The sequence below is a fragment of the Rhineura floridana genome, chromosome 10 (genome assembly GCF_030035675.1).
Source record: "Rhineura floridana isolate rRhiFlo1 chromosome 10, rRhiFlo1.hap2, whole genome shotgun sequence".
NCBI classification, from domain to species: domain Eukaryota; kingdom Metazoa; phylum Chordata; class Lepidosauria; order Squamata; family Rhineuridae; genus Rhineura; species Rhineura floridana.
Window position 1 is genome coordinate 7,171,313 of NC_084489.1, and position 27,364 is coordinate 7,198,676.

Genomic DNA, 27,364 nt, shown 5'->3' on the forward strand with positions numbered 1-27,364 from the left:
TTAGAATGCAAATCCAGGACAGCTTTTTGCAACAAAAACAGAGATAAGCTGTTAATTAGTGCATAGCAGAGAAGAGTTATAGCTCACCGAAAAGATGTCCAAAACCGATCCATCTGGCAAATCTCCTTTTACTGCAACAGTTTAAGTCAAGTAAAAAAATATAGAAAGAAGGGTGCTTGCCTGTTAGTCCGTTCTCTCTCTAAAGAAAAGATGAACGTGTCGCTTTATCAGATAGAGCTTGTTGAAAATCCGTCCTTCCTTGTTGGCTGGACCTCGTCTCATAAATCAATGAAATCTAGTCCTCCCAACAAAAATAGGCTTTGAGGTTAATCTCTTCGTTTCTCCCTGCCCGGGAGAAGTTTCATCAGTCAAAAAAAAAATGTTTTGACTGATTTATATCTGAATAAGCTTCTTTTGCGGCGGGAGCCCGTCCCAAAAGCAGGCACAGGCTAAGTCACCCTTCCCGGAAGTCGGGGATTACCAAATCTGAGACTTTATTTTGCTGCCTGTTGTTTAGTCTGGATAAAGGAATGGATTTTATTGAGGAATAAAAGACTATTGGATTTGGAGGGCCATAACCTGAAGTGGGGATGGCATGGATATCTATGGTATGATAAAGTAAAAGTTAATGTGGACTTTAACAATCATTTTATAAGTCCTCTGTTGAAAATATGGAACAGATATAAACCAAGGTTTTATTCCAAAATACCATTATGTGTCTCAAGTCAAGAAGCATTTTATAGAAGAGAAATGGCCGGAAAAGAGAAATGGTTAACTTATCAAGAACTATTAGAAAATGTGCATGGAGAATATATAATGAAAGAGAGAGAACAACTAATAAAGGAAGGATATAGTTCTCAATGTTTTGCCTATTTACAATTGTTAGAAAGATATAAAATGGATAAGAAAATGTATGGTTTTGAAATAAGTAAATCTGATTTTGAAATAGGTCTGTGTACAAATGATGAATGTATAATTGCGAAAATGTATAAACTTTTGTTAAAAATGGAAATGGAAGAACAAGTAAAAGAGTGTATGGTAAAATGGGCAAAAAAATTTGGTTACAACATACAAATGGATCAATGGGAATATATGTGGAAAAAAGGATTGAAATTTACATTATGCTATAATCTTAAAGAAAATTTCTATAAAATGATGTACTGTTGGTACATGACTCCAGAAAAGTTGTCAAAAATGTATAGTAATGTTCCTAATGTTTGTTGGAAATGTAAACAACAAGAAGGATCATTTTATCATATGTGGTGGTTGTGTAACCAGGCAAAATCATTCTGGGCACAGATAGGTAGGATGATGCAAAAAATTTTAAAGATAAATATTCAGTCAAAGCCAGAATTTGTTTTATTGGGTTTTATGGATAAACAAACAGAAAAGAAATATGGAAGAATAATATTATATATGATTACGGCAGCAAGATTATTATATGCACAAAAATGGAAAATGGAATCAACACCAACAATTGAAGAATGGTTATTGAAGTTAATGGACTTAGTAGAGATGGATAAATTGACATGCTTAATTAGAGAAAAATCGACAGATATATTTCTTAAGGAATGGAAGCCTCTCTTAGACTTTTTGTTGAAAGATAAAAATGAAATGATGATAATGGGATTTGACGATTAATTAAGATAGCCTATGGAGAAAAGTGATCTTGTATGTATTAATGGACAGGTTTGATATATATTATATACTTATAGCTGATCTGCGACAAATCGGAAGTCAAGAAGATTTTTTATTGTATTATTATGTTTTTGTTGTTTGACTTTGTTTTGTTTGTCTTCTGAAAATTTGAATAAAAATTATTTAAAAAATGTATTGTACATAGATGGTGGTATATACATAATAATGATGACTCATCCCTGGTCTGCATAAATCTGAGTATTTTTCTTTCTGCCTGGTATGTTGTTTGATAGATGGAAGCAAAAGAGTAAGTCCTGATGTGGATGTAGTGGATGATGTGCATATACAAAAGGATCCACTGGGGTTTTTCTCCATGACAGTAGGTAAAAAATTCACACACTGAGATGTAATCAGTTCCCAGAACTCTTCATATCCATATCACTGTCCCATTTTTTAAAGCTCTGGTCTTCAAGATAAATATCCTTTTTCTTTCTATTAGACCAGCCTTTCCCAACCTTGGGTCCCCAGATGCTGTTGGACTACAGTTTCCATCAGCCTCAGACAGCATGGCCAATGATCAGGAATTATGGGAACTGTAGTCCAGCAACATCTGGGGACCTAAGGTTGGGAAAGGCTGTCTTAGACTTTCACTTGCTCTTTATAATACTCTCTGCTCTTCTTTTGCTCAAAGGTCAGCTTGGCCCTAGGAGCTTAACTGTCACTAGATTTATTATCTTAGATATAAAAAGCAACAATGCCAAGATTAAATCAGTTTCTATTCCTGGATTATCAAACCTTCTCAAACTTCTATTCATGTAACAGCTAAAATTGATTATGTCAGAAACATACCCCACATATTTATTGTTTGGTGTTTTCTTACAATCCATCAAGGAAGGTTTGGAGGACAGTGGATAATATCAAAATAAGGTTACAATTTATTTTATGGCATCATCTGTTTCCTTTAAGTAACAAGCTGGTTAGTCCTTAGTTACGCATTTTCTTGTAAATAATGTAAAGATGAAATATCATCACAAAAGAAAGTCTCTTTATAATAAATTTTGTCAAGGTGGAGGGGACTACTTGCATTTGTATGTAAACTAACATCATGCACAGATTGTTTAAATGGGAAGAAAATGAAGACGGAAAACTATCAGGAAGTAATTTGTGTTTGTGTACAATCAGGGTATGAAATTGGAAAGAAAAACTGCTGCATTTTGCCTTGATAACTGCTCCATACAGAGGTCCCATAAATTAAATCAGCACTGTACTCAATCTTGTAATAACACAGTATGATCAGATTACTGTTTTGCATTCCTTAATTACAGTGGACACTGACACTAATGACTACTATGTGATTAAATTACTTCTTCCTTTCTATTCAGCTCCTACCTGATTGCTCATCATTTCTTAGGATATTTCAGTGCTAACATTTATTCAGATCTAAAGGAGCATGTGTGAAAGGTAATGTCCACTTGGAGTTCACTTCAGTGTTCCATTTCCATCTCATCAGTATCGAACAATACACCTATGTTATGTATTGCAGTAATAACACAGCTTAGAAACTCACATTCTAACCATATAAACTGTGATACATTTGGTTTTTATGTTGGTATTGAAAGAAAGAAAAAATCCCTGAAGTGCTTTAATAGTTCTTTATTATAAATCAAATCATTAGCATCAAATGGCAGATTGAAACCAAGGCAGCACAGAATTTTCACCAGTTTGATTTTTGAGGTTGAAATAAACTAGCTATTTCAGTGGAGTAACTTTTTTAAAAAATTGTGTGTGAATATTACTATTTGGCTGCACCGTTTCGCCTGATTGCTGTTTCTTTGGCACCATTTCTGAACACATCACGCCAGTAACACCATCCAATTAGGAACTATGTAATAAGCAGAATAATATTGCATTGCCACCTCTGCAATGATGATGCCACTAGACATTGACAAAGAAATTATGCTGATCAACACAACCTATCAGCTTTGGCTACATGAGGCCATCTAAGGGCAAATGTGCAAAGCAATTTAAATGAATAAAAGAACAAAAACCCTACTGAAAATGCCCCTTCAAACCTTGTATGAAAAACTGGAAGTTTCAGCTCTTCCCTAGTTCAAGCAGAGTATATGTGCCAAAAACACTGAGTAATTTATTTTGAAGTGTAACTTTTTTCAAGTGCATTTCCAAGGTCAGGAGAACAGGGGTGCCATCCTTTTCGGGCCTGTGGGCACATTCGCAAACTGGAGAAACTGTTGTGGACATCACATATATGCACATACACACACATACACACAGTAACCAAGCACACACTGCAAAGTATTGGCTACAATAGAATGCTTCTTTCAGGCCTCATTTCAGCAAGTGAAGGGGACTCTGTGGGCACCAAGGAAGGAAGGACTCTGTGAGCACATGTGTGTTTGCAGGCACCACATTGGTGAGCTGTGTAGTAGAGTAATGGAAGTCTGTTGATAGTGCATTTTGCTCCTGTGTATTGATAACAGAAGGTGGTTATATTTTATTGATTAGCCTATTGGATAGATTCGTCAAGAATGAATATTTTAGCCAAGGGCGGCTGTGCACTTGATGTATCATGTCAAAAGCTATGCTCACTAAATTCAACTTTATGCAATCTCAGATAATAAAATTTGTACACATGAATATTTCCATTTAAACATACACACAAAAATGAGGCCAGTTCTATTAATCACTATATATTCCATACATCATGAGAATCAATATGCATGCATTTCTTTTATCTCAACTACACATCTTATGATATTTTTAGTCTAATATTTCCATGGCAACAAGGCAAGAACTGGTCCATTTGAGAAGACAGATGTGTCAGAGCTTTATAGCTGGGGAATTCAAAAGAGTGGTCTAAGCTGTTTTCTAGCACTTACCGCATCTTCCAGTCTTTTGTCACAGAGTCATTTCTTGACTCTTATTTCTTCTGATTAAATATAAATGCATGGGGGGGTGATAAAAGGCCACTAATGTTACGGTTTTTGTTCAGATAAATACTCTTGTGGCAAAAATAATAATAAAAGGTTTTATATCCCTTTTTACCTGTGAGTTAAGCACACTGAGACCATGTTACTCCCGAATTATTAGAATTATCTGCTGCTAACTTGTGAGAAGATAATGCTCTGACTTCCATCTTGAGCATTGGTAGTGCTATACTGGGCACCAGGCTCTGAATGGAATGAGGGCTACTATATTTATATTAATAAATGGTATAAATGTGAAACGTGTTGTTCCCTTCCTTCTGCTAAGAGATGTATCCTGTTCAATATTCTAGTCATAGGTTCTGGTGACGCAATTGCCTCTGTGTAAATGCATAAAATCAAACTATTTCATTTTCAGCATAATAAGAAATAAACTGTGGCTTGGGAAAGCAAAATGTCTCACATGCAGAGACAAGAAGCTTCACAGAAACCTGACTTATGCATCCTCACACTGTACTAGTCAGCTCACTCTGAGGGCCATGGCTCAGTGGTAGAGCTCATGTTTTGCAAACCGAGGTTCAGTCCCCGACATCTCCAGGCAGTGGGAAAGTCTCCTGTCTGGAACCCCAGAGAGGTGCTCCCAGTTAATACTGAGCTAGTTGGACAAATCGTCTCACTCGGTAGAAGACAGCTTCCTTTTCTTATTATCACATTTGATGGCTAGCAGTTGAAAAAGAAAGCTATACTGACTTAATTTTTAAAAAAATATGGGAGTCATGCACTGTGAAAATTCAATATGCAATTTTAGAACAATGATTATCCATTAACACAAACCAACACTTAGTACTGCAGCTGACCTGTGTTGGTGTAGCCTGTGTCAACTGGTCCTTGCGTTCTTTGAAATTAATGTGTTTAAACATAGCAACTCTAAAGACAGAGTTGCCTACAGCTTATTCACCTTGTCCAACAACTACAACTACTTATTTGTTTAGTACATAACAGGTGCATTTTGCATTTGAGCCTCACCTTGCTTCTCTCTGGTGGTTCTGGCTATTCTGTGGAAATCGTTTTTAGAATTCTATGTACTGACTTTTGGCTGGCTTTGAAACAATCTGTATACCCCCAAAATAGGCTAAACATAAGTCACATTATTCAACACAGGAACTAATTAACACAAATACATACAAGCCTCTACTATAATTATCACACTATTGGTGTTCCCTGAAATTTTGTATTTCATTTATTTCCAGAACATCGCATTCTAAGAGTGGTAGAATAGTATGATGACGTTGTACTGGTGCAACTCCTATTAGCATTAATTAGCTAGCAGAAAATAGAACTCTTCTACAGTATATTTTTCCTCCCACACAGAAATTACCAGCTGGTGGAAAGCTCTCTGGAACCTGAACAAATCAAATTAACATCCTGTCATAAGCAAATGCAAGCACACTGTAACTATGGAAGCTGCATCTATTCATTTATCAACCACAGTAGTGCAGTGGTAAATTCAGAAGTGCAAGGTCCCTTCATGATAGTCACAGCCACGCCCCCTCCCATTGTCTTCTCTCTCTTTTTGGCTGGGTTGAGCATGAGATCCTTTGTTCATGCCTTGTCCCACAACAACAGGTATCCCTAGGAGCCAATAAGCATGAAAGGGGAGAGTGTTAACTACTGAAAAGAGTCTTCTTAGTGGCTGATTCACCCCCTTTCACTCTGATTGGCTCCAATTACCAGGCAAGAACAAGCAAGCATGTTCGAAGTCTATTCTTAGTGGCCAACACATTCCCCTTTCATGCTGATTGCCTCATAGGATGCTGAAAATATAGGGACCCTATATAATGGGTCTAAGTCCCTCCCAGTTGCTGGATGACTACACCCCTGAATCTGGAGATTGTTGATTAGCACCTTCCATCAGAAGTCTGTTTCACAGTTAGGCTTAACCCATCATCAACTAGAGCAGGAGCTGGGAACCTCAGTTCAGGGGCTAAATGTGTTCTTCCAGACCTCTCTATCTGGCCTTTGGGACTCTCCCAGGCTACACCCCTCACTAGCCTTGCTCTGTACCCTCCTTCAGTTGCCTGGTTGGAATCCATTATTGAACTGTGATATATCTTTTGCTTGCCTGTATGGAGGATGTATATGCATGAGTGTGTGTGTGTGTGTGCATGTGTGTGTAAACCTCTTGACTTTTGTAGCGTACTGTACAATCTACCCTCTTTTGCCTCTGTCACTGCTCACCACTGAAATGTGGCCCTTGGAAGATGGAAGATGGCCCTATGGATAAAAATAGGTTTCCCCGCCACTGAACATAGTAGTGAAGCAGGTTAATCCAAAGCCTAACTGCAGCTGTTTTTAAAAGTGTTTCATGAAATTTCCCAGCTATCATAGAAGTCTGAATACTACTGAACTTCATTATAGCCTCCAGAACAAGGAAGTAATTACAGAAGTGTCTGTAACTGTCAAGGCTACCTTTATTGACCTGGTTTTCATGGTCTTCTAACTCAGCCACAAGGTATGCTTGCAGTAGCTTTCAAGCCAGCACTTAAAATTGCTTTGAAAGCATATATTTTCCTTGTTCTTAGATGTTCTGAATCTTTATCCCACTTCACCTAAGTCACAATTGTACAAAAGAGAGAATGGATAATTCCAAAATCTTACATTTTCCCATAAGTAGAAGTTAGAAACTTGTAAAAGAAATATGCAGTTTAAAATTCCCAGCATGCAAGACCCTGGCACTAAAACAGTCTGCTTCATGACACATGGGGAAATGCTACTCATGGATTATTAAAAGCTTAATTCAAACCCGGCTCAAACTTTCTTTATTCCCAAATCATCTGTTATTTTGAATACAGAGGGCTCAGTTCTCCTGCTTATTTGCATCCCTGTAAATTATCATAACTCCAACAAGGAATACAATTTGTAAAAAATGATATTTTCAAGCCTCATATATAAAAGCAGACGGAATTTCCATTTTGATCTGAACGCAGAGCATTGCTGTCCAAGAAGTATGGGTACTTCATTAGCAAATCTCCCCACAGTATACAAGAAGGAATGGGCAAATCTGTCTAATTTTGGTTCATGTCACTTTTGCATATTTTTACCCATAATCCCATTCCATGTTTGCATTAATTTTGCAAATTGGTTTTAATCCTTTCAAGCTACGTACTTAACTTTTAATACATATTTAAAATGTGTATTCTCTCTCAAAATAGTATTCAAAGATGTATTTTCAAATGTGTATTCTGTTATGTTCAAATTGCCAAAAATTGTACTGCAACATTCAAATCAGTGCAAAATTGAGTGGATAGCTCATCTGAGAGGATCATTTTATTCTGTACAGGAATTCACAAGGACTGAAATCCTCAAACATCCTTACTTACAAGTCCACAGTGCCACACAGATGATCAAGGCTATGACCCCAACTTTTGCAAATCTCGCAAGCTTCCTGTATTTGGAAATTTTGTATATAGCAATCGTAGTGGCATACAAGGTAGCCACATGTACAATCTACATTACAACTTGAGGCAAGAAGCACCATGAAAATGGTCAGTGAAAGCAAAATACAGAGAGTGAATATGTGCTGGCATAAGGAAGTACTTTAAACAGGGCTGCCACCTTTTGTTTCCTGATAGCACATGCTCAAGAAATGCAGCTTCTCCTAGCAGGGAAATGGGGTGATGGATGAAAGTTGTACTTTGGAATGTCTGCCTCTTGTGCAGCTGTTTAAAGCATCGGAGTTTTTGTTAGAAGGACAAAGATGGTAACCAAAATCTCAAAAGGCTAAGGCCATAGAAAGTATTTTATCTCCATGAATTGGAAAACAACAGTGAATACAAACCAAAAGAGGCCCAACTGTATTGTGACAATACATCACTCTGGGATGGACAACATGGAAGGGCTAGTGTGGGTAGAAAGAATTAAAGAAGCGGATCTTAACCTTTTTTTGGGTCATGGAAAGTTATGGACCCCCATAAATAAATAAATACAATTAATTTTATCGCATTGAAAATTAATTTTTTTGTGTGCACCCAGTTCACGGACCTCCTGAAGCCCACCACAGGTTAAGAAGGGACCGTTAGTCTTACCTGAAATGTGTTTTTACATGGGCACTAGGACACCACCAAATGTGTTATGTTAGTCTAGCTGCTTGAGGCAGGAAAAACACTTTAACTCCCAGAAAGTCCTTGTTGCTCCTCCCCAGGGCAGTCATTTTACCTGCAGTGCTTGCAACAGAGTTATCTTACAGTAGTGCTCTTTTCCAGGTTTATTCATCTTTGTTTTGTTTGTTATGAATCTTATCGTGCAAGTGTTGTGTGAGTTTCTGGTCAAAAATTCTTCTGAAGTACTCTGTGTTCTTAATCTTTCATGGCATTCTTTTTAATAAACTAAAATTGAATAAACTCTTGCTGATTAACTTTACAATATTGTCCATGTGAGTGTGTTTGACTGTAGTCCTCTGTGGTTTTGTAAGCCCTCATTGAACTTAATTAATTGGATTTTAAGTGCATACTTTTTCAAATTAATTAATTAATTAATAGTGCTAAATTGATTGTTTATTGATTAGTTACATTTCGTTATCTAAGTTGATTATTAACAAACTTATACCATGGCCTAAATTGATTACGAAACTGATTAATTAAAGTACTAAGTCAGCCAAGAAAATTGTTGGGGGAAAGTGTCCCTTTTAAACTTTCAGCCAAGTTTTAGTACTGCTCTGCTTCCCCCCATTCTCGCTGTAAGCAAGCATTAGCGTCAGAATGCCAAAAGCCCTGAAGAAATCCTCACCCTGTTCCTCTGCTGAGGCTCAAGGCACAGCTACAGGCACAGGAGCTCCTTTAAGTCCATTACGGGGCCATGATCAACAAGCCATCAAAGGTAAACAGTAAGGGCATGAAAAATGACACCTGCCATGTTGGAAAGCTCATAGACACTAATTTCAATAATCAAGGTCCAATAGTCCACAGTAGTGGCAGCAGGAACAGAGCCAACATTTGGCCCAAGCAGAGATTTCGGTGGGCAGAGTTCTAATATTTGGAAGCAGTTGCGACACTAAGCAGGGCTGAAGCACTATCCGCCTTGCAGCTGGCACAGAGATGTGCCAGGTACAGAGGGGAAGGCAGGCACTGATATGAGATGAGCATGCAGGAGGAATTAATGGGAGATGAAGGCAGTTCAGGCCTGTCCCTGGTTTCCCATGTAATGGTGGCTAATAAAACTTTATCAGGGGGTGTGCTTGTGGCTTCCAATGCTTCTGTTTTCAGTTCAAGAGTCCCAGTTTCTATTGGCAATGCATTGAATATGAGAAATTATACTGCCACCTCTGGTCAATTGCCTGTACAACAGCAGCATGTTAATAATTAAATTTCTTGACTGCCCCTGTGGCCAATCTATAGAACAACAGCCTGCACACCTAAATTCTCTTGCATGCCCCACCCCCATCTAATGGCCAAACAAAGCAACAACAGCCAGCATAACTAATTCTAAAGGGATTAAGATAAATTATTCAGTCAAATTTCCCACATTTGGGAAAATCGCAGGGGTCAACACACCCAGAGTGCAATGGATGAGCCTCGCCCTCCAAAAACCTCCTTCATGTTCAAGGTATCTTCCCTGCCTGGTTAAGAGCTCCCAATTTCAAGGCTGCTTGGAAGCACATTCAGAAGTCAGAAGAATATAAGAAATGAAGGGGTCCACTTAGGAAAGCAGATAATGAAATCATACTGGTAATATAATGAAAGAAAAGCCCATAGCAGAACCCTCAGAGTGATTTCATTAACAATCAATTACAGAAGCGTATCTTTGAGTAAAAAAAACTATTTTATTCAAATCCAGACCTTTCATATCTGTACCATTATACAATCTAAAATTGCTTCTTCTATGCTCCATGTTAGGGATGGTCGAATCTGTCAATTTCAGTTTATTTTCCCAAACTTAAATTCAGTTCTCCAGATTTCCATATCAGTTTGTGAATTAATTTTTTTTAAAGTCTTCATGAAAATTCATCAGCATTTTAGTATGGTTTCCTCTTAATACGCACAATTTTGTATGCAATTTTGGTGTATGTGTCCCTAAAATACTGTAATGCATTTTTGTATGACATTTTCACTAAAACATAAATTTTTATAGACCCTGCCCAAGTATGTGTGTTTTTGTACACATAGCTTAGCTGCAGAACTGCAACACAAAGGCTATGTTTCAGATCACATATTGTTTCTGTAAATTCTGAATTTGGCAGATTCCCCTTTTTATGTGAACTTAATCAAATTTCTTCCCCATCTCCATTGTAGCTTGAAGGGGGAGGTGGAGCATTTTAACCACCGGTGGGTTTCCAGTCTCCTTTAACGTCTGAATGCTCTGCTCACCTCCTACTTCAGCTACTGCTCAAAGTGGCAGTAGCTGAATATGGTGGTTTTACAATATTGTTTGGACTGTCATCAAGGAGATTGGCAGTTTAGTCCAATCAGCTTGGTGGCTGCCAGATCTGTAAGACTATAGCCCAATTCCTGGGAGCACGTCTGCAAGAGATTTCCCTCTCCCCTACCCCCCCGGAAACAGTCCTAAGTAATCCCACCCTAATTTGGAAAAGAATTGTCAATAAGTATGAAACTTCATAACAGAATCAAATATGCAAATGTAATGGTAGGGAAAGAATGATTTGTCCAGTTGCTGGAACTTCAGGGCTCGGTCCTGGGCCCAGTGCTCTTCAACATTCTTAATAATGACTTGGATGAGGAGGTGCAGGGAATGCTTATCAAATTTGGAGATGATACAAAATTGGGAGGGATAGATAACACCCTGGAAGACAGAAACAAAATTCAAAGTGATCTTGATAGGCTGGAACACTGGGCAGAAAACAACAGAATGAAATTTAACAAGGATAAGTGCAAAGTTCTACACCTAGGAAAAAGAAACCAAATGCACAGTTATAAGATGGGGGGGAAACTTGGAATTGTTGATCACAAGCTAAATATGAGCTAACAGTGCAATGTGGCTGCAAAAAAGGACCAATGTTATTTTAGGCTGCATTAGTAGAAGTACAGTTTCAAAATCGCCTGAAGTACTAGCCCCCTCCCCCCAATTCGGCACTGGTTCCGTATCATCTTGAATACTGTGTCCAGTTCTGGACACCACACTTTAAGAAGGATGCAGACAAACTGGAACAGGTTCAGAGGAGGGCAGCAAGGATGATCAGAGGACTGGAAACAAGCCCTATAAGGAGAGACTGAAAGAACTGGGCATGTTTAGCCTTGAGAAGAGAAGACTGAGGGGAAATATGATAGCTCTCTTCAAGAACTTGAAACAGAGGAGGGCCTATTTTCAGTAGTCCCAGAGTGCAAGACATGGAATAAAGGGCTCAAGTTACAGGAAGCCAGATTAGGAAACACCAGGAAAAATTTATTCAGTGTTAGAGTGGCACGACAATGGAACCAAAGACCTAGAGAGGTGATGGGCTCTCCAAAACTAGAGGCATTCGAGAGGCAGCTGAACAGCCACCTGACGGGTATGCTTTAATTTGGATTCCTGCACTGAGGAAGGGGTTGGACTCGATGATCTTATAGGTCCCTTTCAACTCTACTATTCTTCTATGCTCTGGATGTCAAAGTGCATGTTCAGGAATGAGCATGGGGATCTATCACCATGTGCAGCACCTCCATGCTGCATATACTTGGCAGCTGGCTCTGGAGTAGAAACTATGCTTCAGTTGGGTTGACACAGCCAGGTAGTGTTACAGCTACCTCAGAAAATTGTCACATGAAAATGCTTTGCTGTGGACATCATAAGGGTGGCGTAATATCGGTTCTAAGTGGATTGAGATAGGTCTGGAACACTTTCCTCCCAATTCTCTTGCATTTGTGAGCTGAAGATACGTTTGTTTTTAAATGCAGGCCTTTGATTCTCTTTTATTATTAATAGTGTCACTAGAACCAAATCTAGTCTTTCTGATTACCTTCTGCAACACCAGTGACCTTGCTTTACTTTTTCCTGTTTTTATCCTTTGTTTTTTAAAGCTTGCCACTTGGGTCCGTGATACACCTAGATACCCACTGAACTGGGTGGCCTGTACTTCAAGACTTGGCAGGCGAGCACTTGAGACTGACTTTGGTGGAAAATGCCTAAGATGAGCAGTTTCAAAACCATATGGGAGTAGTCAAAGGCAGCCTCTTGCTGAGTGAGCCAGAAAGAATCTGTCTCTTCAGATGTAAATTGCAACAAAGCAATTGGCATCACACAGACAAGACACTGCTATCCATTACTATTTCTGGGGACGAAATATCTGCCCAAAGAATGTAAGCACTTATTGTGGCAAGATTGATTGATTGATTGATATCCCGCCCTTCCTCCCAGCAGCAGCCCAGGGTGGCATAAGATCATAAGTATTAGCTCCCCCTCCCTGCAAAAAAAGTAACTGGAATTAGCTATGTTGCAGATACACTCAAAACAAGGAAGCAAGTGAACACATCTTCCTGTGTGCACAAAATTTAAAACTCTGCTGATAAAAAAAAAACATTGCTGTGGGTTTGACACATATGCTTCTCTGAATTAATGTTGAAAACACTGACTGATTGATGAGTATGATCAATTCATTAATTTTGAATTTTAAAAAATGTAGGTTTTTATAATGGCATTTGGCACTTTTTAACATCAATTTAGTGCTGCTAAATATGGTTGCATGTCACCAATGAGGAAACAACCCATACACATTTCTTGATTTAGACAATGTAAATAAGCACATTTTTCACACAATAAAGATTTTCTCTATATTGTTTAGCTAAAGGCTAGCAGTGCAGCCCCATGATTTACGGTTGCAATAATAATTTTGATGGGATGCAACATCACTAGACATGATGTTATACTGGTACAACTGGAATATTGCTGTGTTAGAAGCAGATTCACTAATAGGCAAAAAACCTATTTTTTGAGGAGGAAATTGGGTGGATGGGCATTGGGCAGAGAGAAAGCACCTTTCCTTTCAAAAAGGAACACATTGTTAACAGTATCATTATTTTGGGGGGTTTCCCCACCTTTTTATTCTACAGCAGGCATGTGTAGTCTCCCACTCAAATTTAAATCGAAGCTGTTCCTGGCAACATCCACACCAGACCTTTATTTCACTTCAAATAGTCATGGATTCCCCCAAAGAATCCTGTGAAGTGTAGTTTGTGAAGGGTGTTGAGAGTTGTTAGGAGATTCCTATTCCCCTGACAGAGTTCCAGTGGCCAGAGTAGCTTAACAGCCAACCCCTCTTCCCAGAGAATTTTGGGGACTGTAATGCTGTGAGGGAAATAGAACACTGGTATCTCCTAATGACTCTCAGCACCCTTCACAAACTACACTTCCCAAGATTCTTTGGGGGACGTATGGCTGTTTAACATGGAATAAAGGTCTGAAGTGGGTGTGGCCACATGATTAGCCAAGTCATATAGTTGTAAGTCTGGCTTTTAGAACAATGACAGTTGATTCTTACTGAGCATGCCCAATGCTATAATTGACTCCAATGTTAAATTTCTTAAATTAATTAAAAAATCAGTCATTCTTTTTTTTTAACTTTTAAACTGCAGAAGATGAAGGTCCAAGTATGGGGCAAGGTCAGTAATAGGAGTACAGGTACTCTGTGTACATGGCTGATTTTTAATTAATTTCAACAAATTATGGGATCACTGACAGAAAAAAGTCCAAAAGAGTTTGTTTTAGACTCTGCATTCTCTTTAAGTGTTTTGTACATCACCATGAAAACTTCAGAGGGTTGTTAAGCAAGCGTTTCTGAGTTCAGGACTGTAAGTTTTGTAAGATTTTGTTTTGAAATGAGTGTATGTGCAGCAGCAGAATGGCATGGGGGTTATTTTCAATTTAACATGGCAGAATGTGAAAAATCCATGCTGGCTATAGTATACAGCAGCCTTTCCCAACCAGTGTGCCTCCAGATGTTGTTGGACCACAACTCCCATCAGCCTCAGCCAGCATTGCCAATGGTCAGGAAGATGGGAGTTGTGGTCCAACAACATCTGGAGGCACACTGGTTGGGAAAGGCTGGTAGACAGCCACTACTGTGGCTGTATAATATGCTGGTTAGGACTGGTACAGAAATCTCACTGGAGCTTCTGGCATGTTCCAATTTGGTCCTTAGAGTCCACAGTCTGTAAAACTATTTAGTTTAGACCAGTGGATTTAGGGAGCCACTGGCCATGGAGTTCCTGAACGCTGCAGAAGATTCTGGGGACTTTTTTGGTTGACATACTCCCTTCATACAGGGAAGTGGTCCGGTTTGTTGGGCCTCAACCAAACTAGGACACACTCTCTCCCACCCTTGTAGCAGTGCCTTGCACAGAAAGTTTGGTAGAGGCAAAAAACAAACTTTTCTAGAAAGCTTGTCCATCATTGCAGACTCTGTCATTGAGGAAGCCCTAGTAACCTTCCAAGGAACCCCCTATGATGCATTTTGAAAACCATTGTTTTAAATATTGAAAAACTCTGTCAGACGTTGTTCACAAACTATCTAAATCTTCCTTAAGTCAACAAGAAAACTGTTCAAGTCATACCAGCTAACTTCCCATCAAACAGTGCTTTGTTTTAACCATGTTTCATATTGCTTTTCAGCCAGCTCTTAAAGCAGCGTGACCTTCCATTGACAGTATTCAGCACTCCTTTATTAGTCTCCATTTGGCATTCCTAACAGCAGTGCATGTGACACGTTAAGCATGATGTCATCAAGCACAGATGCAACATTCATTATGTGGGAGCACATAATTATTCACAGCCCAAGCCCAAAGCCTACTGAGCATCAAAAACAAGTTGTGTAGAGTGAGATAGTCAAATCCGATATGGAATTATTTCCCATTTTTTAAATTGCCTAGAGATTGTTTCAAAAATTGTTATCCTGAATGTACATGCTTACATGGGTAAAATGTCTTAGGATGCTTCAAGGCACATCTAGATGCTGCTGATTATTATTCTTACTATTAAAATTTATATCCTGCCCTTCCTCCTGAAGGGAGCCCTGACCAAGGGAGATCTGGATTGAGTCTCTTAACTAGAATGTTCTGATTTTTATTGTTTATTTTCTGCTGCCTTAGTCTCACCAGTTGCTTGTTGACTGGCTGTAGCTTGACTGGCTGCCAGGACTACTTAGCAAGTTTTCTGGGAATCCAGATAGGATCAGAAGCCCAAAATGTTTGCAAAGAGGGGCTACTCTTATCTGTCCCCAAGTGTTCTCTGGTTGTTTGGTCATTCCATCACTTCCTGATTGTAAGCTACAGGGTTGAACCAAGAAAACAGGAACTCACAGTGTGAATACACCTCCAAGTTACTCTTTAGCTTGGACCATGGTCAAGCTGCTCTGATTGCATTTAACTATGAGCTCCATCTCTGAATACAAAAAATAATTAAAGAGTCACATAATAATTTTAAAAACCCTTTGTGGTTTGGGTCCTGTTTCTTCAAGCACTGATATATTGTTGTTGGAAAAGCAGCCTGCCAGAAAAATCCAGGGGTCTTTAGGCAATGAGTTGGAGAATAACCTAAATTCACAATCCAGGCCCTACAACAAGTGCCCTGTTACTCTGGCAGTCTTGGTAGAAGGATCAGCTACTGCACTGTTAAAGCAACAGAAGATGTAGTAACACAAACCTGTTGTGGTGCCCTGAATTTTAGGTACAGTTTCTGGGATGGATGTAAAATAATCTAAAATAGTCTAGTTTCAGATTAATTTCTCCATCCTCGTGGTGTATATTAAAATTACTTTGAGTCAGATTACATTAAGGTCATGATTTGTATTTCAGAACTGAGATACTGTTCAAAGTAATCTGTACCTTACAGAGTAACATGTAGATACCATCTTATCAGGAGGTTCGTTCTGCACAATATAGGAAATGGACCTTTAGGGTGGCAGCACCTACCGTGCAGAATTCCCTCCCTTTGAATATTAGGCAGGCGCCATCTCCTCTATCTTTTCGGTGCCTTTTGAAGACTTTCCTCTTTCAACAAGCCTTTTACGTTGAGACCTATCCTAGTCTGCGTCTGTGTTAGAATTGCTTAATATATATTTTTAATAATGTTTTAACCCTTTTTTAAAGTTGTTTTTTTAAATGTTTTTAATGCTGTTTTGTTTTAATGTATTTTAACATCTGTTTTTATGATGTTTTAAAGTGTTTTTAGCGCTTTGTTTGCTGCCATGGGCTCCTGCTGGGAGGAAGGGCGGGATACAAATTAAATAAGTAAGTAAGTAACAACATAAGCAAAAATTTGAAGGTTCCCTATCTCAAAGAGCTTGTAATATACATTTCAAGAATGGCAGAAAGGACAAAGGGAAAGAAGGGATATGTATTTCATATAGATACTTCCAAAGAATAAGGAACACTTTATTTATTTATTTTAAAAAAAACACTCACTACAGAAGTTCACAAGGAATGGATTGGAAATTTGCTCAGCCAGAAAGTGATGCCAACTACAGAAGACTAGGACAAGAATAAAAGCCCAAGTAGATTTAATCATTCTGCTGGACACAAATGAACATTACAATAAGACTGTCTCCAAATGCAGAAGCATTTAGCACCTGTTATGAAGTTCTCTCATTGTATGATATTATGAGTGGTTCATGTTTAATTATACTGACATAAAAAGAGTTATGGGTACAATTCCAGCCACTGCATTCATTCAGTAGTAGCTGCTGTCATTCATGAAGCATAGTTTCTGCTCAAGGATACAATTAATTTTTTCCAGACACATGAATTTTTTAAAGGAACATGTAGAGCAGGAACTCAGATCTTCTTATTTTCACTGAACTACGGTGTAATAGCACTATGAAATACTTACGCTCTACAAAGTATGAGCTGGCATCAATCTTCCAGATAATCTGACCTTGGTGAGAGCCATTTACCCCACGATTTTTGTAGTCCAGGAAATTTTCAGATAAAACCTCATCTACAAAGTTAACAAAAGAGAGATCGAGATCCAATTATTTAGGTGCAAAGAAAAGGGCTGAAAGCATGGCTTATTGTTTATAAACTTTTGCTACGAATGACAATGTGACATTCACTTGGATCCTAACATTGGTTACGTTATGGAAGTTCACAGCAGGAAAGCGTCCCATCTCCCAATAGCACTCCGCCTGGATACTTCTCATTTAAAAAACCCCAAACACTCCACATACAAAATTAGATACCAGAGTGAAGAGTTCTAGCCTAGCCCTTTTCCTAATCCTGGCATGACCTAACCCAGGGTTCTTTTCCTGACCCTGATTCGATAATTTTGTATGACTTGGTTCACACAACATGGCAAGCCAAAATATGGCTTGCAGAGATCATGTGAGCATCCTGGTTCCTGGAGAAGAGGCTGCAGCCCCTTTACCCCTTCCCCAGTCCATTTTACCGCTTAGTGTGAACTGGGCCTTGTGGTTAAACTCTCTCCTCCCTAACCATGAGTTGTAGTCAAGGCTTGTTCTTGGCTACTGCTTATGGTTAATAAGTCCAAATCAGACAACATGACATGGGAAGAAAGGAAAGGAGTTCCTGCCAAGTTAGAGTGTACCTCTCTGCTTTGCTCACCCTTCCCTTAAAAAAAATTTCACTGCCACCAGGTGAAAGGATTTGTTTTTCTACAAGGCTGTCTTCCACCACACAGCCTAAAAAACTCCTTGTATCTCCTAAAGAACACCTCAAAGTAGTGAGGTACTTGGCTTGGTCATGGGGTGATAACAAGAACTGAGACGCCAACCATTTGAACTGAAATGGATTGATTCATTAAAAGGGGGAAAATATTTTTTAGGAAAAAGGTTTCACTCAGGAGTCACAGAAAACCAGCAAATCCTCCCAATGGAGCAACACATGCAACACACCCAAATAAACAAAGAAATAAATGCAATTCCCTTCTCTAGGCAATCCCTAGAGTTACTGACTTAATAATAATAATAATAAATTTAATTTCTGTGTCGCCTATCTGGCCAAAGGCCACTCTAGGCGACGTACAAAACAGTTAAAACACAATGAGATAAAATACAATAATACAATAAAAAACAGTATGAGAATAATACAGCAGCAACAATATTAAAACAGGGTAGGAGGCATTTCAGTCACAGTAAATAACCCTCCCCGGAGATCCCAAAGGCCTGTTGAAAGAGCCAGGTCTTTAAGGCTTTACGGAATACATTTAGGGAAGAGGCGTGCTGGAGATCTTGTGGGAGGGAGTTCCAGAGAGTGGGGGCCGCCACTGAGAATGCCCTCTCTCTTGTACCCGCCAATCTAGCTGTTTTTGTCGGCGGGATTGAGAGAAGGCCTTGAGTGGCTGATCTTGTCAGGCGGCATAATTGGTGGCGTTGAAGGCGCTCCGTAAGATAAACTGGGCCGAGACCGTATAGGGATTTAAAGGTTAATACCAAAATCTTGAATTGGGCCCGGAAAACAACTGGAAGCCAGTGTAGATTGAACAACACTGGTGTGATGTGATCCCGGCGGCGACTATTCGTAAGTAGTCGAGCCGCCGCATTTTGTATAAGTTGTAATTTCTGGACCGTTTTCAAGGGTAACCCCACGTAGAGCGCATTACAGTAGTCCAAACGAGAGGTGACCAGGGCGTGTACTACCAGGGGGAGCTGATGAGCAGGAAGGTAGGGTTGCAGCCTTCGTATGAGGTGTAGTTGATACCAGGCTGCCTGGCTCACCACCGAAATCTGAGCCTCCATGGACAGCCTGGAGTCAAGTACAACCCCAAGGCTGCGGACCTAGTCCTTCAGGGGTAAACTCACCCCATTGAACTTCAGGTCAACATCTCCCAACCTTCTTTTGTCCCCCACAAGTAGCACCTCGGTCTTATCGGGGTTCAGCTTCAGCTTGTTCCTTCCCATCCATCCACTCACGGATTCCAGGCACTTGGACAAGGTCTCCACAGCCAACTCTGGTGAAGATTTAAACGAAAGATAGAGCTGAGTGTCATCTGCATATTGGTGACACTGCAGCCCAAATCTCCTGATGATTGTCCCCAGAGGCTTCATATATATATTAAATAGCATGGGAGAGAGGATAGAGCCCTGTGGCACACCACAATTGAGAGGCCAAGGGTCTGAAACCTCCTCCCCCAATGCTACTTGTTGGTGCCTATCGGAGAGAAAGGAACGGAACCACTGTAATACAGTGCCTCCAATTCCCAATCCCTCCAGGCGATGTAAAAGGATACCGTGGTCGACAGTATCAAAAGCCGCTGAGAGATCGAGGAGGACAAGAAAGGTGAATTCTCCCCTATCTAATGCCCTCCTCAAATCATCTACCAGAGCGACCAAGGCTGTTTCAGTTCCGTGACCAGTCCTGAAACCCGATTGGTATGGATCCAAGTAATCCGTTTCATCCAAGTCAGTTAGCCAGATCTTGTACCCTCCAGCCTGTGTTTCCTCTGGTTGAGTGACTTCCATGCTCTGCAATCAACAAATTCAAGGAAGTTTTGACTATTTTAATTCCCACTGCAGACGGGCTTCCCTCACATCTTCAATGGATTCCCTGCCTTTCAATTTGAGCCACGGACAGGTCAACGGTAACAAGTTAAACCCATAATCTCCAAATAAACTGACATACAGGATTTATAATTTTTATATAATACAAAGCAGTTAATTTCCTTCACGTATACAGATAACCTAAGATCTTTTCCCTTATTTGGGTTCTCAGCATTGCTCTGCACAAGCACATATTCCCCCTCACCTGCAATATATTTATTTTTTACATCCTGTGGTCCCCATTTCATTTCAGTCAATTATTTAAAAATGGTTAACCTACTGTTCTTAAGTAGCATTTACTTCACTAATTATTCCACTGATTTCAGGAAAGCTACATTAGGAACAAGGTTCTGTTGGCATGTGTGCATTGTTGTGTGAAACAGCATACATTACGTTGGAGTTAAGTTGAGCAAGAAACTTCTTCAGAGCATGTTAAGAGTCTTTACTGAAAGACATTAAGGCCAGAGGCTTAAGAGTAAATACATGTAGAGATTCTTCAGTCACCCCCCTTCTGGTACATCTCTCTCCATAGATAAACACAAAAGACAGCCTCTCAGCTCAGAGGCATAATTCAGAAGACGACAACACATAGACTCTGTTAGAACTTTCCCAGTCGCTATCAGATGGCTACCATAGCAACGGCCCTGGCAGTCCGTTCCCAGACAGGGCATAGACATAACTCCCCCTTAACCACAGTTACGTCTTCAAACTTGCAGGCTTCATGGAAAACAACTAGAGACAGTAATGCCTACTGGTCACCAGCCCAACAGTCTCCCCTTTTTCCATTAAGACTGCAAAATACACATGAAATACATCTCTATAATACATAGTCATACAGTCATACATTTCTACAATACCTCTTGCAATACATTTCGGTACATTGCATCATACATTTTCAGTTCAGTACAGTTCAAAATTACATCTCAGTACAGTTCAAAACTTTATTCACTCAAACTTTGGTTCATTCCAAGCCTTGTCACCAGTTTGCCAAATTTCTCCTCACACAAAGGCTTGGTCATTATGTCAGCCACCATGTTGTTAGTGTCACAAAATGTTAGGTTAACAAACCCCTGCTGCACACAATCCCTTACGTGAAAGTATCTGACACTAATATGTTTTGTTCTCTTGGTATGAGCTTCTGATGTGGCTATCTTAATGCAGGTCTGATTGTCTTCATATACAGTAATCGGAAATTGCATATCAATGCCTATCTCCTGCATGAGCATTGCGAACCATTGTAGCTCATTACAGGCCTGTGATAGGGCCACATACTCGGCTTCTGCACTTGATGCTGCAACCACATTTTGTTTCTTGCTGCTCCAGTCAATGCATGACCCGTGCCACATCACAACTATGCCAGAGGTTGACTTACGACTGCTCAGCTCCCCTGCATGATCTGCATCCACAAAACATTCAAGACCTCCTGTCTTTGCTCCTGAGAAAACCAGACTCTTTGTCTTCGTGCCTTTCAGATAACGCACTATCCTTTTAATCCCTTGCCAGTCAGCCTCTGAAGGATGCTCTACCTTCCGGCTTAAAATACTGACTGCATTACATATGTCTGGGCGAGACACCTTCACCAAATATTGCAATTTCCCTATTATGCTCCTGTACTTCTCAGGATCTGTACAAGGCGTCTCCTGCACATTCTGTTGGAAAGCCACAACCATTGGAGTCTTCACAACATTGCATTCTGTCATGTTGCATTCTTCTATGATCTGATTTATTTTACTTTCCTGACTCAATGTTATGCTTCCGTCTTCTGCACGCACAATATCCGTGCCTAAATAGTGTGTGACAGGCCCCAAATTCTTTGTGTCCACCTGCCTGCCCAGTTGCTCATTAAATTCTTGTTCCTCTTGCTGCTCATGATAAAAATACATGATGTCATCAACGTAAACTGCACAGAACGTGGTTTTCATCCCCTGTCTCTTTATATACACACATGGATCTGCCTTGCATCTTTGGAATCCCATTCCATGCAACACTCTGTCCAATTTCTCATTCCAGCAGCGTGCACTTTGCCGCAGTCCATATATTGATTTATGCAGTTTACACACGAACCCTTCCTTTGACACAGAACCCGGAGGCAGTTCCATATATATCTCCTCTCTTAAATCACCATGTAGAAATGCCGTCCCTATATTGTAGTGATTTACACTCATGTTCTGCATCGCTGCCAGCTTCAGCAGCACACGAATGGACTCATGTTTCACAACCGGGGCGAAAACAGCATCATAATCTGTCCCATGCTGCTGGGTGAATCCCTTGGCAACCAAACGTGCCCTGTACCTCTGTACTTCCCCGGAACTTGCTTTCTTCTTCTTAAACACCCATCTGCAACCTATGGCCTTTTTACCCATGGGTAACTTTACTAATGTCCATGTGCCATTCTTTTGCATGGCTTGTAATGCTTCCTGCATGGCCTGCTGCCATTTGTACTGCTCTGCCTCAGGCATCAGCCTGATTGCTTGAAATGATGCTGGCTCTTCTAGTTCTCTGTGAACTTCCTCCATCTGGGCAGTGTATACCGACGGCATGCCTTTTACGGCTGTCTGTTTACAGCCCTGACCGTCATTCCCTTTCCGCCCCATTGAACTCAAGGCATCAGCACACTTCACACCCATGGACATTTTAAACTGTGAATCATTAAGGCTTTCCTGCAAACACACTTGATCTCCCTTCATTATAAAACATTGGTCTTTGTGGAACAAAATTGAATAATTACAACTCACCAGTTTTCTAACTGATAAAATATTATGAGCCAATTCCAGAACAAACAGTCTGACATTATTCCAAGCTTGTCACATTTCACCAGACCTTTAGCTTTTACGGATTTCCGTGATCCATCAGCAAGTAAAACAAAGTCTTCCACTTCTTCTGAAGCGTAAAACAAAGGTCTGTCTTTGATTAATATATGGCTTGCTCCGCTGTCAAGAATACAGTTAATTTGTTCCAAGTCTTTAGACTTCTGTTTATAAACAAAGTTCACACTGCCGCTGTGCGTCTTCCATCCTCCGTCCCTGGAGTTTCGCTTGACTGCACAATCCCTCTGCAGATGTCCACGGCCATAACAAGCCTTTAGCCTCTGCTGCTCTTGCTTGCTTCCGACAGGCTCCTGCTTGTAATCCTGTTTATAATCCTTCGGCACAGCATTTTTCACCTTGCTTCTGACAGCTTCCACCGGCTGGGCTCTCTGCGCCTTCTGCCTCCGCTGCCATTCCTGGGACAAATCCTGCAACGCGTCCCACATCTGTTTAGCCGACGGCTCATCTCTCACACGCATCAGTTGAGAATCCGATAGAGCCAAGATTATAAACGCCTGCGCCCTCTGGTCTCGACGCTTCCAGGCCGTGGTCGGTACCGCCGGGGTTTTTTCCTTAATCACGTCCCATAAATCTTATGTTATCAGCAAAGCCCGCATTCTCGGCTTCCAGCTGCCATAATTCTTTTCATTAAGCCGTTCCATCGGCAAGCCTCCCCCAGACAGGTTTACAGCCATGTTGCTCACCTCCGTCTGATTCAATCAATCAAGCTGCCCTCTCTGGAACTCTGTCTGCCGTTCAGACCAGCAACTTACTCCCGTGTAATGCACTGTGGAGCGCAACCATCCTCTGCTACCACTGTTGGCATGTGTGCGTTGTTGTGTGAAACAGCATACATTACGTTGGAGTTAAGTTGAGCAAGAAACTTCTTCAGAGCATGTTAAGAGTCTTTATTGAAAGACATTAAGGCCAGAGGCTTAAGAGTAAATACATGTAGAGATTCTTCAGTCACCCCCCTTCTGGTACATCTCTCTCCATAGATAAACACAAAAGACAGCCTCTCAGCTCAGAGGCATAATTCAGAAGACGACAACACATAGACTCTGTTAGAACTTTCCCAGTCGCTATCAGATGGCTACCATAGCAACGGCCCTGGCAGTCCGTTCCCAGACAGGGCATAGACATAACTCCCCCTTAACCACAGTTACGTCTTCAAACTTGCAGGCTTCATGGAAAACAACTAGAGACAGTAATGCCTACTGGTCACCAGCCCAACAGGTTCTCCCCTCAAGGGAAGCTGGTTCCTCAGAAAAAGCAGCAACTATCATTTTGCTATGTAGTAAGCATATATGCTCTAGTTAAACCTACTGTATATTCCAGAGCCAGTATTAGCAAGACAGGTATTGAATCTCACCCACACAAAAGAATTCTCTGAGAGAAACAGAAAATACCTTCTGGCAGAGAAAAATAATAGTTACTGGCATTGCTAAAATAATGGAAAAATACATGGAGACACAGCTTGGGGATATTAGGGTGGTTATAGTTATTTTAAAATCATGCAGGAAAATAATACATTATACTTACCTAATCTTTTACTAAATGTTAACCTTTTCAAAGATATAGCAATGAACATACATTGTCACACTTCTATCCAGGCAAAAACAATTAATTAGTTTTGGGCACATGACGTATGGATGCCTGAAGTTGGTGGTGGTCATATTTAATTGATTAATGTTTACATTTCACCCTTCCACCAAGGAGCTCCAAGCAGTATACATGGTTCTTTCCCCTTCTCATTTTGTCCTCACAACAACTGTGTGAGGTAGATTAATCTGAGAGAGAGTAACTGGTCCAAGGTCACATAGTGAGTTTCACATAGTGGGACTTGAACCAGGTCTTCCTGCTTCCAGTTCAACATTTTAACCACACCACCATACTGTTTTAGATTATGAGCAAGACTGAATAGCCAGTAACATTAGATCTTCTCACTGATGCATTTGCATGTGATCCAAGAGACTTTGGAAGAACCTTCTGCTTATCATGCACTTTAGCCACTCACTGAAAAACTCAGATGAAGTAGTCATTATTTACTGAGACGTATGTGACTCCCTGAGACTGGGGGTTATGCTTCAGTTTGCTTGCCAGTTGCTTATCTCTACTATGGATTGTCCTTTTGGATAAATGTAACCCAAAAGTAAATGATGAAAGGTATAAAATTCAGTTTATCCTAGAAAAGATTGTTATTTTTCAACAATTCCTTAAGAAAGTGACTACTTTTTCCAATTCAGTTTGTCCTCTCTCTTTTTTATTTTTAGATATGGATGTACCACAGCCAGCCCTGGATAAAATGGATCCCCAGTGAGTATCTTTGGTACAGCCTTCCATTTGTTCAATGTTTGAGTACCTTTAAAAAAGCCAGTTTGTAGCCAATTTCACAGCTTTGATACATGGTTTGCATGGATCATTTACTCCAATCGTATCAGACAATAAATCTTCATGTAGGAATCTGATCACAATCCCTCACGCACACAGTTTGTTGAACGGACACCAGTGTTAAAAATGTTCCCATGAATTCAGCAACGCTGGCCACACAGATCAGTGTTACCAGCTTGGCAAGTTGAAATGAAATGACACATGTAGTACTAGCTTCTGATTATTATTATTATTATTATTATTATTATTATTATTATTATCCACATGAACCAAAAAGGTGTCCCCGGTTCTGAACTGAAGCTTCTTTTTTTTGTTTAAATGAAACACCTGGAAGATGTCCAAATGCTTCAGTCTAGAGCAGAATCACATGCAGGAAAAGGTTTTTACGCAGACCAGGAATTGATGTGCTGCCCTCCAGACATTGCTGAATTACAACGCACATCATCCCTGACCATTGGCTATGCTGGCTGGGGTTATTATTATTATTATTATTTCAATTTATATACCGCCCTTAGCAGAATAGCTCTCAGGGCGGTGAACAAACAAGATAAAATACAATATATCATAGTAAAAAATCACAAAAACATGTACGAACAAACAACAGAAAGCACAACAAAAACGAAATACAACACAAATTAAGAAGGATACATGTTAAAAGTAGAAAGATTAAGAAAATTAAAAGATTAAAATGCCTGGGAGCATAAAAAGGTCTTTACCTGGCGCCGGAAAGATAGAAGTGTAGGCGCCAGGCGTACCTCCTCGGGGAGGCTGTTCCACAACTCAGGGGCCACCACAGAAAAGGCCCTAGATCTAGTAACCACCCTCCGGGCTTCCCGATGAGCTGGTACCCGGAGGAGGGCCTTAGATTCTGAACGAAGTGAACGGGTAGGTTCATAGCGAGAGAGGCGTTCCACAAGGTATTGAGGTCCCACACCGTGTAAGGCTTTATACGTCAAAACCAGCACCTTGAATCTCGCCCGGAAGCAAATAGGGAGCCAGTGCAGACGCACCAGAATAGGTGTTATATGCGAAGACCGACTGGTCCTCGTCAATAGTCTGGCAGCCGCGTTCTGCACCAGCTGAAGCTTCCGAACTGTCTTCAAGGGCAGCCCTACGTAGAGCGCATTACAGTAATCCAATCCTGAAGTTACCAGAGCATGAACAACGGAGGCGAGGTCGTCCCTGTCCAGATAGGGGCGTAGTTGGGCTACCAGACGAAGATGGTAAAATGCATTCCGTGCCACCGAGGCCACTTGGGCCTCGAGAGACAAGGAAGAATCGAAAAGAACCCCCAAACTACGTACCTGTTCTTTCAGGGGGAGTGTAACCCCATCCAGAACAGGGTGAACATCCACCATCTGAGCAGGGAAGGCGTTCACCAGCAGTGTCTCGGTCTTGTCTGGATTGAGTCTCAGTTTATTAGCTCTCATCAGTCCATTATTGCGGTCAGGCAACGGTTCAGCACATCAACAGACTCACCTGAAGAAGATGAAAAGGAGAAATAGAGCTGCGTGTCATCACACAGTTGATGGGAGTTGTAGTCCAACAACACCTAGAGAGCACCACATCGACAACCCATGGTATAGACTGTATTACTCCATTGCTTAGAGAGTTAAACTGGCTTGCAAATTGTTTCTGAATTTAAATGTGCTGATTTTGATCTTTAAAGTCCTACACAGCTTGGAACCAGAATTGCTTATAGTACTTTTTCTTCCATATGGCATACACTTTACAATATTTTCAACACCAGGAAAATGCCTTGTTTTTCTCCCAGGCTTTTTAGAATTTTTAACCACTTTGGTAATTTTTATTTTTATGAGTTAGTGTTTTTATACAGCCACAAGAGTGGCTGTATACTATAGCAAGCGGGGATTTTTCACATTCCACAATGTTAAATTGAAAATACCCCCCATGCCATTCTGAGGCGTCCCATAAGCTCATTTCAGAACAAAACCTTACAAAACATATAGTCCTGAACTCGGAAACGCTTGCTTAACAACCCTGTCAATTTTCATGGCAATACACAAAACAGTCAGAGAGAATAGACAGTTCAAAGTGTAAAAAGATACCTTGCGGAACGCCTCTTCCGATATGAACCGGCCCTACGTTCT

The 27,364-nt window shown here is 40.4% G+C and overlaps 1 protein-coding gene and 1 non-coding gene across 10 annotated transcripts in view; both read right to left on the minus strand.

The window, feature by feature from the left end:
• The window catches only part of HECW1 (HECT, C2 and WW domain containing E3 ubiquitin protein ligase 1), a 349,770-nt gene that overhangs the window by 192,337 nt on the left and 130,069 nt on the right, over window positions 1–27,364 (minus strand). For all 9 annotated transcript variants that reach the window (XM_061586857.1, XM_061586865.1, XM_061586862.1 and 6 more), the window contains one exon: window positions 17,391–17,498. In XM_061586857.1, coding sequence (XP_061442841.1) covers window positions 17,391–17,498 — 108 coding nt within the window. The remainder of the gene's footprint in view (window positions 1–17,390; window positions 17,499–27,364) is intronic.
• On the minus strand, window positions 10,044–10,205 carry LOC133365694 (U1 spliceosomal RNA). Its single transcript, XR_009758290.1, has one exon. It is a non-coding gene; the product is annotated as a U1 spliceosomal RNA (small nuclear RNA).